Here is a 16,262-nt window from a genome sequence, read left to right as displayed (position 1 = left end):
ACTGGTGACAGAGGACCGCTTTATAGTCTGGCGCGGCAAGGTGGCTGTTGTAACTGGCATTCGCTATGCATGCCAATGGCATTGACGTCAAGATAAAGCGCACTCAACATATCTTGCCGTGATGTACATGATCTACTACAATGCTTGTACTACCCAGAATGCTCTGCATGCATGGTGGGCAACCTCTGTGCCCAGCAGAGTGCAAATGGAGCTACAGTCATCAGTGGCAGAGAAGACGTGCAAAGCACCCACTGCATGCATGATGGTAGGTGAAATGCATCAAATGGGCCAGTCTGCGTTTGCACCAACACGTCTATCTGAAAGGGCAATGGATAGCTTCTTTCCATCCATCGGTGCATTCTTGACGTCACTCATGGTTGGGCAACGAACGGTAAACTATAAAAACAGTGTACTCCAGCAGTGCACTTGATGCAGCAGATTTCAACCTGCGCTTCCTGGCATGCGGGCTACTATGGATTATAAACTAGGCTTAAGGCCGTGTGATTGCTATATAAAATGACAGAGAAGCACTTTTGTTGCCACACTCAGTGCACCTTCTGCGAGCATGAAGTGCAGGTTTCTGTCAAAGCACAGAATATACTGCATTCTCACACATACAGTGAAACTTCATCACTACGAGCACTACATTAACAAACTTTTCAGACAAACAAGCTTATCAAAAATCCCCTGCTGACTGCTTATAGTATGAATGTAAAACTATTTCAGTACTGTGAACTTCAGAATACCGAACTTCTCAGAATGACGATCGTTATTCATTTCTGTGTCATGCTAACAACCCCTCAGTACTACAAATTAATATTCCGAAATCTGAGAATCATTAGATTTCCATGTATCCTTCATGGCAGCCAGGACAGTTGGCCAACAGACGACAAGGTGCAGAAAGTGGACGTCACGGCGCACGGGTTCGGAAAACCTGAGATGGCGCCAGAGGAAACGATGCATCAGGTTTTGCAAGTACACGCTCCACTCAGAAAAGTGTCGCCTAGAAACGGAGGCGCATCTCTTCCTTCTTCCTGCACATGCCTCTTTTATTAGCTTTCTTTCTGCGGCCCTACCAGCTACACACATGGAAAAATGTAACCTCCGCATTCACAGAGATGCCACACGGTCGCACCTACTGGACAGTGTTGTCTACATGCGCTTGCGCTTTGGAATAGTTCGGGTGCCCACCCTAAGTGAGACAGTTGCGGCGTCCATGGCAAGGAATGCAAAAAATAAACAAGCAATAAGATACATTGCACTTTGGAGGTGACACGGAGCTTCCTCTTTGTCGGTGGTTTTCTTGGCGTCAGCGTCTCTTTTGCACGAGCCGAGAGCGAACAGCGACATTTTCGGTTCACACGGTGACAACTGGTAACAACTGGCGGTGACAACTGGCGTCGGTGACAACGGGTTGATGGCCGCTGTTCTGTGCGCGTCGCGAATGCACGGCCAGACTTTTCTTTCAAGAGGGAAGCGAGCCTTCCTTACTTTTATGGCTTTCTCTTTCACTGGCCCCCCGCGGACTCCAAGCTGTGCGCGAGAGAAAGGACCCCGCTCCCTCCGTTCGGTTCCTGAATGGGAACCAGTGACGACGCTTCGGGGTGTCGGCTGTTGTTTCCCGTGCCTGGGGGCGGCGACGGGGATGGAAACCGCAGTTGGAAAAGCGCGGGACGGGCAGACTCGCCCCACCAGCCCTAGAGACCGGACCACTTTTTTACGGGGCTAAAACTGAACGTTTTGCGTATTTTTAACTTGCTTTTTTGACCTTCTCAGTGTAATTAAAGTTTGTTTTAAATGTTCAACTGCGTTCGACCCATTATCTAGCTGGACAGCGGACGCTTTGATCCTGTCAAGTGCGATCCGCGAGGCCAGCATAGTAAAAAAGTGAAGTCGACTGCCATCGTCCGCCAACTCAACGTCCGCTGCAGTGGAATACGACGCACGGCAAGACCTCCGGTTTGACCATGACATCCGCCTACTGCAAGGACACGGCATCGCCTACAAGTTGAGCAGCTGACGGCACACAGGGCAACGACAAGGTGGGCTCGTTTCAAATTTCATCGCGCAGCTTAGCAGGCTTCACGGCATACGTCCGCTTTGAGTGAGATACGTCGTGAAGCACGCACGCCAAAATGGATCAGGACAAGCTGACGCCTGAAACGTCTCAAATTATGACAGCAGAGCATGAAGCTTCCACGGCAAATATTCAACCACAAAGAGCAACTACGTTTTCCATGAAAGCTAAAGAAACGTATGAAACGAGCCGCGAAGAGCACTGCCGGAGAATAGACGCTGCCTGGAAGAACGTGGAGACAGCTATTTTGAAAGTGTCATGTGCGAAAGAGGAAGACGTTAACAACGCCGCAACGCAGCTTCGCGCAAGCTATGAGCGCTACGAGCACGTCGCCGCCAGATACGCTACCTTCCTCGCCAAAACAAGCAGATCTGAAGCCCAGCAGGAATTAGAACTTCAAAAAGCAATCGACGCAGATCGTTATGTGACTGTAAGCGACAAATTACGTGAGGCTTCAGAACGAGAACGCGACCGCTTACAAGAGGTAATGTCGCAGCACTCTCTATCGGCCCACTCAAGTGTTTCCTCGAGGTCACGACGATCGGGTTCGTCAACAATCAGCCTAGCCGCCGTACAAGCACGCGCACAAGCTGAAGCCGTCCGGGCCAGAGCAGAGTTTGGTCGCAGAGAGGCCGCGATGCGTATTGAGAAGGCAAGGATTGAGGCTGAATTGGATATTTTGCAGCATGAAAAAGAAGCGGCAGCTGCAAACGCCCAGGCGAATGCGCTCGAGGCAGCCGTGGAGCAGGATGGCGGGGAGCGCATGCGCACGCTCCCTCCTGTGGACCGAACGCTGCAGACTAGGAGTTATATCGATGAGCAGGAAGCCCTACGCAACTCTGCGCTCGCGTTTACTGAGGAGGCCGTTACCAACTCAAGCGACGACGTAAACAATGCTCGCACGTCACCGAGGGCCAACACAGCTGCGAATAATTCGATGTGTCTGCGAGCTGATGAACGTCCACCTGACTACCATGCCTGCCCCTAACAACCCAAGTTTTAAGCATGCTGGAGCTACGAGTCCTCCTATGGACTTACGAGTTGATCCGCAGCCGCTTGTGAATGCCCCGACACACAACAGTTCAAGCTCAGAGCTAGCCGATGTCCTCAAATTCCTGTGCCGCAAGGACCTTGTTTCAAGCGGTCTTACCAAGTTTGATGATCGACCTGAGAACTTTCGCGCTTGGAAATCATCGTTCAAAGGTGTCGTCAGATATCTAGGTCTTTCGGCCCAGGAAGAGCTGGACCTTCTCTTCAAATGGCTCGGCCCTGAATCGTCAAATCAGGCTCGGAGATTGAAATCGGTGCACGTGGATGACTTTTCAACGGGCTTGAACGTTGTGTGGAAACGGCTCGACGACGTCTTCGGGCGCCCTGAGGCAATTGAGGATGCACCACTGAAGCGGCTGGAAGACTTCCCGAAGATAGCTTACCGGGAAAATACCAGACTCCAGGAACTTGGCGACCTCCTGCTAGAACTCGAGGCTGCGAAAACTGACCCGTATCTCGCTGGTCTTGGCTATTTGGATACCGCAAGAGGGGTCAACAAAATTGTTTCGAAGTTGCCATCTGGACTTCAAGAAAATTGGATGTCGGCGGGGTCGAAATACAAGAAAGATCACCACACTGCATTTCCACCCTTTTCTTTCTTTAGCAAATTTGTTAGAGATCAGGCCAGCATGAGGAACGACCCGAGTTTCATCTTGCGTGCACAAAATGCGCCGTCTGAATTCAATCAGAGGAAGCAAGACAATGCTACCAAGACCACGCGGCAAAGATCGTCTGTGTCAGCGAGAAAAACAGAAGTGGATCCTGCTTCTGCCAAAATTAATCGAGATGCCACTGCTAACGAACAGCAACCGGAATCGAAGGACTTGAAAAGGTGGTGTCCATATCACAAGAAACCTCACCCTTTGGAAAGGTGTCGCGCCTTCCGTGAGAAAACCTTGGAAGAGCGGCAATCTTTCATAAAGAAGCAAGGGATCTGCCTACGATGCTGCTCATCCAAGAACCACATGCAGTGGCAATGTCAGGCAGTTGTGATATGCCTCATATGCGGCAGCGCCGACCACGCCACACCGCTTCACCCAGCACCGCCAACCTCAGAGCCGTCAAGGGCTAGTGGGTCTGATGACAGTACGACAGATGACTCAGAAAGAAGAGTCACATCTAGGCGTACCGAAGTGGCAAACGCTGGCAGCAGCACAAAGTCGTGTGCTAAAATCTGCCTCGTAGAGGTGACCCATGAGACTCAGCCTGAGAAAACAGTCAGAGCGTACGCGATTCTTGACGACCAGAGTAATCGCTCGTTGGTTAGGCCAGAACTCCTCAACGATTTCGGAGTGAAGGGGACGCCTACGCATTACACACTCCGCACTTGCTCCGGCAGTACTGAAGTGGTTGGAAGAGTCGCTCATGGTTTTTTCTTGCAGAGCATGTCAGGCAAAGTCAAGTTTCCTCTTCCACCTCTCCTCGAGTGCAAGGCAATTCCAGAAAACAGAGAGGAAATTCCGACACCTGACGCTGCAAGGCACTACCCGCACTTGAAGTCAGTAGCAAATCACATTCCGCCTCTTGAGGAGGCTGGAATACTGCTCCTCCTTGGCCGGGACATCCTAAGAGCTCACAAGGTTCGTCAGACAATCAACGGACCCCACGACGCGCCGTATGCTCAGAAGCTCGACCTCGGATGGGTCATTGTCGGTGATGTTTGCGTTGGTCGAACGCGGAAAACGGGCAGCGTCAACGTGTTCAAGACCCATGTGCTGGACAGTGGGCGACCATCCCTTTTTGAGCCATGCCCAAGACATTTCTTTGTTAGGGAGGCGCCAATTCACTACTCTGCGGATAAGGTCTCAAAATATTTACGATTGGCAGCAACATTGGATGACAACCTGGCCCCGAATCTTTTCGAGACAACAGAACTTGACAACCAGCGTGCTCTCTCCATGGAAGACAAGACATTCCTCAAGATAATGAATAGTGAATTCACCCAAGACAAATTAAATAATTGGGTCGCCCCTCTCCCCTTTCGCACACCGAGAAGTCGGCTTCCGAACAACAGAGAACAAGCTCTGTCTCGTCTGCTCTCGCTACGGCGTACCCTGCGGAAAAATCCTGAAACAAGGGAACGTTTCGTGAACTTCATGAACGAGCTCTTCATCAAGGGCCATGCAGAGGAAGCTCCACCACTTCACGTGGACGAAGAATGTTGGTATCTGCCCATATTCGGCGTTCACCACCCCCAGAAGCCTGATCAAATCCGAGTCGTATTTGACTCCAGCGCTCAGTATGAAGGGGTATCTCTGAACAGCGTTCTCCTGACCGGCCCTGACCTGACGAATAACCTCGTGGGGATTTTGATTCGCTTCCGGCAAGAACCAGTTGTGGTTACAGCGGACGTCCAGCAAATGTTCTACAGTTTCATGGTTCGCGAGGACCATCAGAACTACCTGAGGTTCCTCTGGTTTAAGGGCAACGATATCTCCAGAGAAATCATAGAGTGCCGAATGAAGGTCCACGTTTTCGGCAACAGCCCATCGCCAGCTGTTTCAACGTATGGCCTTCGACGGACTGCCCAACAAGCTGCCCCACGATTTGGTGAAGATGCCAGGAAGTTCGTTGAAAGAGATTTCTACGTCGATGATGCACTTAAGTCTCTTCCGAGCGAAGAAGATGCCATTAGTCTGCTGCAAAGAACACAGAAAATGCTTGCAACGGCTAACATAAGGCTGCACAAGATAGCTTCGAATAGGCAGAATGTGCTGAATGCATTTCCTCGAGAGGACCACGCCCAGGGACTGAAGAACCTCGACTTCGGCACAGACACGTCGCTTACGCAGAGAAGTCTCGGTCTGCTGTGGGACATAGGCGACGACAGCTTCGTCTTCAGGGCTCCTCGTCAGGACAGGCCATATACGCGGCGAGGAGTGCTGTCGACCGTCAACAGCCTTTACGATCCACTAGGGTTTGTGGCTCCAATAACGGTTCAAGGCAAGTACCTTCTCCGTGACCTCGTGACGAAGGGTTATGACTGGGACACGCCGCTTTCGGACGAGAAAAAGCAGAGATGGGACGAGTGGAAGAACTCTCTCCAGGCACTACAGCACCTTCACGTGCGAAGAACGTATGCGCCAGTCTCGACGCTTGAAGCCGAAAGCAGGGACTTTCATGTATTTTCAGACGCGTCCCCAAGGGCCGTCGCAGCTGTGGCATACCTACGTGTGACTGACAAGCAAGGAAACAAACACGTCGGATTTGTCATGGGAAAGGCCAAGCTTGCTCCACAACCAGAACACACCATCGCAAGGCTTGAGTTGTGTGCAGCAGTGCTTGCTGTAGAGATGACCGATTCTATACTACGAGAATTGGACTTCCAGCCGAACTCGGTCACGTTCTACACGGATAGCAAAGTGGTCTTGGGTTACATATACAACGAAACAAGAAGGTTCTACGTGTATGTGGCCAACAGGGTGCAGCGGATACGTAGCAGCACGCAACCTGAACAATGGAAATACGTTCACACAGACGAAAATCCAGCAGACCACGCCACTAGAGCGATTCCAGCAGCACAGCTTAAGAGCACGAACTGGTTGTCCGGACCTGATTTTCTCTCACGACGAGAAGAGGAAGCACGGTCGTCGAGCTTCATCCTCTTAAATCCCGATGAAGACAAAGAAATACGCCCTGAAGTCTGCACTCTGGCGACGGAGGTGAACAGACGACAGCGACTCGGAGCTGAACGCTTTCATAGACTCTCGAACTGGAAATCTCTCACTCGTGCTGTAGCAAGCCTGATCCAGGTTGCCCATCGCGCAAAGAACGCATCACAAGGAGAGGTAGCTCCCGTTGAGGCGCTCTCCAAAGCCAGGCTCGTCATCATTCGCGCAGTACAGCAGGACGCATTTTATGAAGAGATATGCTGTATCCAGAGAGGAGAGCAGGTTCACAAGACAAGCTCGCTTCGAAAGCTTGACCCATTCTTAGACGCCAACGGCTTGATCCGCGTCGGCGGCCGCTTGAACAGAAGCGACCTTCCAGACGATGAGAAACACCCTCTCTTATTGCCAGGTCGGCACCATGTGGCGACGCTTCTCGTGCGCCACCACCATGAATGCGTGCAACACCAGGGCCGACACTTCACAGAAGGAGCCGTACGAGCTGCTGGGTATTGGATCGTCGGAGGTAAAAGGTGCATCTCATCCGTGCTGCAAGCATGCATTTCATGCAAGAAGCTGCGAGGGCGCTTTCACGACCAGAAGATGGCTGACCTTCCGGCAGATCGAATCAGCACAGATCCTCCTTTCACGAATGTTGGAATCGATGTTTTCGGTCCCTGGACGATTGCCTCTCGCCGAACGAGAGGTGGTGTTGCAAACAGCAAGCGCTGGGCAGTCATGTTCACTTGCTTAAGCATTCGCGCAGTGCACATTGAGCTGATCGAATCAATGGATACGTCGAGTTTCATTAATGCCTTCCGAAGGTTCCTAGCAGTGCGAGGGCCCGTCAAGATTATACGCTCTGACTGCGGGACCAATTTTATCGGAGCTTGCAGAGAACTTGGGATCAGCGCAGAGGGCATTCATCGCTCACAAATAGGCAAGTTCCTCAGCGGAAACGGCTGCAAATGGATATTCAATCCACCGCACGCGTCCCATATGGGCGGTGCGTGGGAGCGGATGATCGGCATTGCACGCCGCATTCTTGACTCAATGCTCATGCAGTCACGTCATCAACGACTCACGCATGACATTCTTGCAACCTTTTTGGCAGAAGTTGCGGCCATCATTAATGCCAGGCCCATAACTCCTACTTCGTCTGACCCCGAAGATCCCACAATCCTAACTCCAGCGACACTCTTAACCCAAAAACACGGAAGCGCATCTGTAACAACAATGCAGTTAGATACAAGCAACCTCTACAAACGGCATTGGCGTCTCGTGCAAAACCTGGCTGACGAGTTCTGGAAGCGCTGGCGCACAACGTATGTCGCTACTTTGCAGCAACGCCGAAAATGGCAAGCAGCGAAACCCGACCTCAAAGAAGGCGACGTCGTTCTACTCAGGGATAAAGAAGCAACCCGCAACGACTGGCCCGTCGGAGTGATTACACGAAGCCTGCCCAGCGCAGATGGAAGGGTGCGCAAGGTCGAGCTGAAAACAGCCAAAGACGGGGTTGTGAAAACATTCTTCCGACCAACAACAGAAGTTGTGCGTTTGCTGTGACCGTGATATAGTGGTGGCGTCTTAACAACGAAAGACACCAGACGGGGAGTGTTCTGTGCGCGTCGCGAATGCACGGCCAGACTTTTCTTTCAAGAGGGAAGCGAGCCTTCCTTACTTTTATGGCTTTCTCTTTCACTGGCCCCCCGCGGACTCCAAGCTGTGCGCGAGAGAAAGGACCCCGCTCCCTCCGTTCGGTTCCTGAATGGGACCCAGTGACGACGCTTCGGGGTGTCGGCTGTTGTTTCCCGTGCCTGGGGGCGGCGACGGGGATGGAAACCGCAGTTGGAAAAGCGCGGGACGGGCAGACTCGCCCCACCAGCCCTAGAGACCGGACCACTTTTTTACGGGGCTAAAACTGAACGTTTTGCGTATTTTTAACTTGCTTTTTTGACCTTCTCAGTGTAATTAAAGTTTGTTTTAAATGTTCAACTGCGTTCGACCCGTTATCTAGCTGGACAGCGGACGCTTTGATCCCGTCAAGTGCGATCCGCGAGGCCAGCATAGCCGCAATTGGTAATTCTAGGTCTTTCACTGTAACTACCTTTCAGAATAATGAAGAATTTGCTGTGGTCCCCTGAAATTCATTATATGGAGATTTTACTGTATATAGAAGAACCTCACTGATACATTCCCCTTACGTATGTTTTCCTGGCGACAACATTCACAACCAAAAAACACAAAAAGTGACCCAAAAAGAGACGTAGATGTCAACAATGAGCCTGTACATATCTTTTTAGTTACTTCGGATCGTACATGTTCCCGGTTAGTACGTTTTTTTCTCGTGGTATTTTCCGAAACGTATGGACTAGGTTCTACTGTATATTTTTCAACAACTTTCTAGAAGTTTAAGTATAGTGTAGGACCATGAGTTATATCAAAATTGGGTTTTCAAGTGACGTTTCATGGCAATGCACCTTACACTGCCATGAAGCCACACAACAAAACTTGCTTTGTGCCAGCACAGTGCAGAATGAGAAAAATATTTCATAGTTGTCAGTTATGCGACACTTATGCACTGCAGCCCTTCCATAGTTGCAACAAGAATTGAAGGCTTTGTGCCGGAGTGAATAACATGTAGAAAAATGTAATATTTAAGCACAAGATGACAGTGCTGCATCGCTCAGATTCCATAGGAAGCATGCACGCCGAGTCCACTGCAAACAAGAGCAACAACAGATGTCCCACATGGCGACTGCATTGAGGACTTGCCTTGCCGCGGTCAAAGTAGTGCAGCATGCGGAGATAGAGCTGCTCCTTGAGGCGCCCCTGCTCCCCTTCCTCCCACGGCAGCAAGTCGGTGTGCAGTCGCAGTGCGAACGCTGCCTCTGCAAAGTGCTCGGCCGGCAGGTGCAGTTCGCACAGCTTGTGCACGTAGCGCACAAACATTTCCTGGCGACCAACTTCTTCCCGGTAGAAACGCTGTGGGTAAGCGCATGCACACAGCAAGTCATGGCTAATGGGCATGGAATGTTACACAGTCTAGATGCCAGCAAGTATTTCCATGTCTTTGATGATACCACTAGCACTAGTAAGCCTATTAGCAGTAAGGGGCTCCATGAAGTCTCCTGTTAAAGCAGCTTCCCCAGTTCTTGGCAGCACAAATGCCCTCAATCCAACCCAGTGCACCCCTTGTGATGCCTGCAGTGCTCGACCCTGTAAATGCTAACATTCACAGGCTTGTGAACATATTTTTAAACTTGCTTACAAATTCTCCCAAATTCAATGCTGTGTTTGGGTGCCTCCAGGCAAACCACATAACATTATAGGGCAGGGCAGGCACAGTGAGGGTTGAATGGACATCTTGCAAGGACGTTTGAGAAATAATGACAGGATGGAGAAATCCACCTCTATGCTACACAGAGACCCCACTACATCAAGATGCTGTTGCACCTTTTCCACGTAGCGCGGCATCAGAGGTAGAACACAGAAGGTTAGTCAGAAACGACATCGTGAATACTGCTTCTCCTGATCTCTGTGGGCAGTTGTGGCAGGAACTGAATTGCAACAATTTATTCGGTTGTTCTTGACACATTTAAAAGAAGGTACACAGGAACCGACAGGGCCTCCTTCTGCATCTACAGTGCACAAATGCAGGCCCAATAATACAGTTCACAACTGTTGAAGGTCACAGCACAGCGCAACAGACAATTTTTTAATAGCCTTTTAAGCGATATTGTAACAGGCATCACAGAAGCTCTATTACAATTGTTATTGCGATGACACTCATTACTCTCCTGGTTTCCTTGGGCTTTTCTGGTTATCATCGCATAGAGCTGGTCTCTCAGATAATCTCCTACCACATTACAGCACTCCTTACCACGTTTTGCACCTGGTCACAAAGGCTTGGGCAAACTTATGGCATCATCTGTGTGACGACAGAGTGATATTGCGATATTGAGTTTTAAGCCCTATACCATATTTACTCAATTCTAACGTGCCCTCAATTGTAACGTGCATCCATTTTTTGTGACCAAAAAAAAGGGGGGGGAAAAACGCTCTCTATTGTAATGCGCACCCGTATGCCGTGACCTAAAAAAAAAAAGCCCTTTACTGTACTGCCCACCTCATTCTTTCTTACAGAAATACAACTTTCTCTCATTTGGAAACAAACAAAACATTTACTCCCAACGCAATGAAGTAGCGATAAATAAAAAATGTCGCAGTTTCGCCCGAAAGGCAAAGCATCGATTACAATAGCAAAATAGTACACAGCTATACGAAAAGTAAGGATAGCAGTTTTATCGGCTGTATGAACCTATAAACATCTGCTTACTGACTAAATTAACAAGCATGGTGTCACGTGTGCGCAAGCAAACATGAACACGTCTCACTCAATAACTGCGTAAACTCTTTAAACGCTGGAATGAGGAAGTGTGGTAGCAGGAACGAGGGAATTGACCTTTGTGTGGCCTCTTGCTTCGACGCGAACTAAGCGACGAGAACACAGCGCGATGCCCCTAGATGCATAGAATCTTTTCTCTGTTGCAAATCGCTTTCAAGATAGGGGCCGCATGGCCGTGCTGTATGTAGCAGTCGCCAGTGTAGTATAGTGCCTAGAATATACTGGATAGTGTGCCGTCCGCGGCCTCCCAGGTGGCACCGGATGCAATGAATGCTGGCGGCTGCCCCTAGGAGCGCTGCAGTGCAGGTGGGTGCCACGGCACCATCCAATCTTCATAGCCCGCCGTGGTTCCACAGCATCGGCAAGCGAGCTGCTGCGCTTTTTGTTTTTATTAAGCCGTAGCAGCAGCACAGTTCAAATGTGGGCAGCTGATTGCTGATTAGGGTTTGTTTTGATTACAACAGGCTTCTTTAGCGCTTGTCGCTTGCTTGAAAAGCTTGTGCTAGCTCAGCTAGGCTTCGAGCGGGGGACCTCATGTGTTTCTATGCTGGCGAAGAGAAAACGTAATTTTTAAGGCAGAAGCCTTAGATCTCCATGTTTGAAGGTCATGTTGTGCGGTACAGAATATATCACACGATCCTAGGAAGGCCAGAAGCGAACCATGTCCAGCCGAGATGATTAATGAATAGCAAATTTAATTATTGATTAGCGATTGGATTAAGGTGAATTAGGTTGAATAAGGGGATTAAGGAGGATTAAGGTGGATTAGAGCGGATCAAGGAGGATTAGCGTGGAGAACAGTAGGCTTTACAAGGCGTTCGCTTTCGTGTCTCTTAGGCTATAGGTAAGGACACTTTTTTTATTCTAGCGATGATGGCAGCATAATTTTTTTAAGTGTAAGCATTAGGTTGCATTTTTTTATTCGAATAAAGCAAAATAATTTTAAGGTTACGGTACTGTTCTATTAATGTTATATTAATGTATAACCATTCAAGACCGCTGTAACCGATCAACTTTTGAAATGACTCGAATTTCGCTGTTCTTTTTTTTAATTTTATTTGCTGCTGTTTCTGCCTATTTATCTTATACTGTTGTCCACATAGGCATGAATGTTTTTGATTGTTTGTAAACCATGTAACTATCCCCTCATCATGCCCATTGGGGCCTGAGGGTATGATAATGAGTAAATAAATTAGCCTGTAAAATGAACTGTGGTGTTCTTTGTACTATACATTCTTTATACCAGGTAAATACGTGCAGCTTTCTTTTTATTTCTGATATCGTGAACAAAAATAGGAAACATATCTTTTATTTGAGCGTAACAAAGATTTCATTTTATTCAAGCGTAACAACAGTCAAACGCAGGCACAATTCAGACAGCACTAGATATGAGATAATGCACACATACATGAAGAAAATAGATTTAGTGGCAGTGACGCAGTTTAAGGAGCTTCTGCCGTTGCCTTTGCGCTTACCTCTCTTTGTCGATGCCTTTTACAAAAACCCAAACCTCAAGAAAACATAGAACTTTACAACTACTGTTAAAGATGGTTTTTCATGCACTGGGCACCCTAGTTGCGGAAACGCCAGTGTCTGGAGCTGACCTGAAAAATCAGCTAGACTCGCTACATGTAATTTGTTTTTGCTAAAGAACACAGTAAAAGCATCTTCCATGGCCTTCACAGTGGTTGACAAGGTCTGACTAAGATAGACAAGGCCTCCATTGTCAAAATGGGTATAGCGCAATATGAAGCAGCGTTGGCACTAGCTTCAGCTTTACTTACGCAATGGAATTAAGCCTGCACACTGTGGTCAAGAATTTTTGACAGTGATCTTTCGTGCAAGGTACAACCTGCAGTATAGTAGTTCAAAGCACTAGTGCTCATTTTTTATTGTTTTTCTTTTTCCTGGCACTCACGAGGTGGATGTTTAGGATACTCAGGAAATAGTGCTATGGAACAGTATTTGCAATGACGAAGAGGCGAGCAGTGAGATGACGACAACGAAAAGCTATATACAAGTATACTCACAAGGGAATACATCGCACTTGGCCAAGAGGCCCGCGCTAGCCTCTAATTGTCAACGTCTCACTGCTCGCCTCTTCGTCATTACAAATATTGTACCGTAGCACTACCCCCGGCGGCACCTCCACAAGATAGGTTACGTAGAAAGACGCAGACGAAAAGCTATATACAAGTATATTTACAAGGGAATACGCCGCACTTGGCCAAGAGGCAACATGCCACGCTAGCCTCCAATCGTCGTGTTCTCACTGCTAGCCTCTTCGTCATTGCAAATACTGTTCTGTAGCAATATCGTTGGTATGGCGTAGGGTTATAGACGTCTTTTATCGCAGGGAATCTTGTGGACAACGCCGTTAATTCACGGTGATAGAGAACGCATGCTGGACTAAACTCTTTTCTAAATGTTTTTCACAAATCACAGCAGTTCGTGCCAGCCTTCTTTCCGTTCTCCTGGTCATTCTTGCCCATTCTGCTACCACTTCGTATCAGATGGTGGAGTGAACAAGGATACACGCCCTTTGTTCGAGCGGTAGCCGCTTCTACACAATGGCACAAAGCAAGTCCTCTCCTTGCACTCTCTCTTCAGCTTCGTCATTTTTTCACCACCGGTGCATAGTTCTCGTATTGACAAGCACACAAACACAGCAGCTACGCACTCTCTCTTTGACAACACCAAGAACAAACACGCAACGCTGTAATAAGACAGAAAACGCAAACATAGAAACCGATGCAACCGCTGCGAAACTGATGTGCGAAGCAGACGACACGCGCAGTCTGCACCCACCCGTATGGCAGCAACCTCTGTCGGCCACCGTGGGCATCCATTGCAGGCGGCGCCACGCTCCTCCATTGAAAAGAGCGGGTGCACGGCACACTAGCCAGTATATTCTAGGCACTGTAAGTGTAGAGCGCCATTCCTGTTTGCGCCAGTCCCACATGCAATTTTCGGGACCTCCGAACGCACGTGATGCGGCCCGATTTTCGTCCATCCCCGCACACGTGATCGCTTTCCTTTCAACTGTGGCATCGTGATGAACTCGTCATGTCTTTGCAATCGGCACTTCCATGCTGATAGAGCAAACACAAAAAACAGGATGACAGACGGTGCACTAACCTAAACCAAAGGAAGCACTGCCTAAGCACACGTACTACAGCACATGGAGAAAGCTATGGCAGCTGGGCTCGAAGCACATACGAGGAGGCCATTTTGAAATGCCGATGGCGATATGGTAATGCAGATTTAAGGTCATACTCGATTCTAACGTGCACGCAATTTTTGGACCTGTTTTATTTGAAAAAAAAGTGCGCATTAGATTTGAGTGAATACGGTAACCCAGCCTCTGAATACTGCACCTTGACCAGCCTCGCATCAGTGATTTTTCCCAGGGCAGAATCTATGTATTCTAAGTGCACAGGCAAGATGGCTGATGGACAGTGTGCACAGGCATGTTGCCAGCTTCATCATCATCCTTAGAAGCACCTTATTCGGACTTGTGCTGTTTAACCCTGTAACACACCCTCGCATCAAAGCAAAGTGACAGCACAGCACTCTTTAGAATAGCAGGAAACTCGTCAGCAGAGTAGCAAAGCTTCAGCCAAGAACTGTGTATTACATCCACTTTAGGCGATGCAGCTAAGGAACCACAGTCTCGTGGGGTGGTCTTGTAGGTAACGTAACGGAGCTGGTGCTCAACCTTATAGGTTTTGCATCAATGTTTCAACAATTCAGTATAGCATCATTGTTATAGCACCGGCATAAATCTGGTTAAAAAAAATGCACACAAGAATCATACAGAAAACATACAGAAGTGTTGGACTACAAATGAAACATCTCAGTTGGCCTGCTCCAAATCAGGACCAAGGTCATGTGAAATCACCACAGCATCTGGACTCACCAGCAAATTGACTGTGCAGCTCATGCGCTTGTCCCGGTTCTCTGCTCCCTCCATGACGCTCCTGCAAAGACGGCACACCACGAATGAGCTTAGTCTAATAATCAAAACTTTGCAATTCTTGTATGGTCAAGCAAGCAATGCTAGTTTCTTTCATCAGCCATTCTGCCATGATGACGTGGTGCTATGACAAGATCATACACCCACCTGTAGTCGAGCAGTCGGTCAAGTTGGTGACCGACGGCTTCAATGAAACGAACACCGCTGTTGTGCCACACGGGGTTGCGCTTTCGCACCTCTTCTAGAAGACTGAAACAAAGCATGTAAACGCAATGAGCATCCACGAATAGGTCTGCAAGGATGCACCTCTGAGCATCCTCTCTGATATGTTCTAAATTTCAGCATTGCCAATCTTAGCCAATTCATTGAACAGCCACCACCTTACGACCTGTTCCGATCCTGATGCAGACGAAAAAATTGGCTGAGGTTTAATTCTTGTAAACCTAGTTATAACGAGCAAAAGGTCTGTTTGGCTTGGTTTTCTGAAGACTCTGCGCACAGTGTTTCATTAAAGTTAGGTTACATTCTTTCCCACCCGTTACACATACTGCCGAACGGGTTGTCCGTGAAGTCATGGTGAAACCTGTCCATTGCACTCAAGCTCGCTGCCAGTCGAAGGGTGTGGTTAGTGAAACGTTCATTGTGGGTGCCACTGCTTGTATCCACAGCTTCGTCTCCATCTTCTTGTTCGTGTTGCTGAACGACAGCGGCAGTTGCAGTAGCTTCGATCTTGGCACGCTTTCACGCTTGGTAAGCGTCTCTATACTGTGCTAATCTAGCCTCCCTTTGCTCCCGTGTTTCAGCAGGCAACTTTGCCTTTGCTTGACATTTTTTCACAGTCTACCGTCTAGCTATATCTACTGGATGATTGGATTCAGCCGGTCGCTTGCACTGAAGTGCACGCACAGACGGCCCAGCTGGCGCACCATCCATGGCAAGACTGAACGACCAAGCAATGGCGAAGCAGCTGTTAAAGGCGCGTCTATAGTCCAAAGTTATCAGGAGACATGCAAGAGTCGAGTGTCCCCACAATATCCAAATATTAAGAAATCTGGATATTCAGGATATTTAAGAAAAAATTAGGAACTTTTGTAAACTTTCTTTTTACGAAAGAACTTAAAAATTAAAGGGCCAAGTGTGAAC

At 48.6% G+C, this 16,262-nt stretch overlaps 1 protein-coding gene across 1 annotated transcript in view; it reads right to left on the bottom strand.

Moving 5' to 3' along the window:
• Positions 1 to 16,262, bottom strand: part of spg (dedicator of cytokinesis spg) — a 180,427-nt gene that overhangs the window by 51,760 nt on the left and 112,405 nt on the right. Inside the window, exons 23-25 of the mRNA XM_065428472.2 lie at positions 15,267 to 15,368; positions 15,063 to 15,123; positions 9,511 to 9,720 (exon numbers count right to left, since the gene is read on the bottom strand). Of these exons, the coding sequence (XP_065284544.1) occupies positions 9,511 to 9,720; positions 15,063 to 15,123; positions 15,267 to 15,368 (373 nt within the window). The remainder of the gene's footprint in view (positions 1 to 9,510; positions 9,721 to 15,062; positions 15,124 to 15,266; positions 15,369 to 16,262) is intronic.

Source organism: Dermacentor albipictus, chromosome 5 (genome assembly GCF_038994185.2).
Source record: "Dermacentor albipictus isolate Rhodes 1998 colony chromosome 5, USDA_Dalb.pri_finalv2, whole genome shotgun sequence".
Lineage (NCBI taxonomy): Eukaryota > Metazoa > Arthropoda > Arachnida > Ixodida > Ixodidae > Dermacentor > Dermacentor albipictus.
The sequence above is the reverse complement of the archived record's forward strand: the minus strand, read 5'-3'. Positions and strand labels throughout refer to the sequence as shown.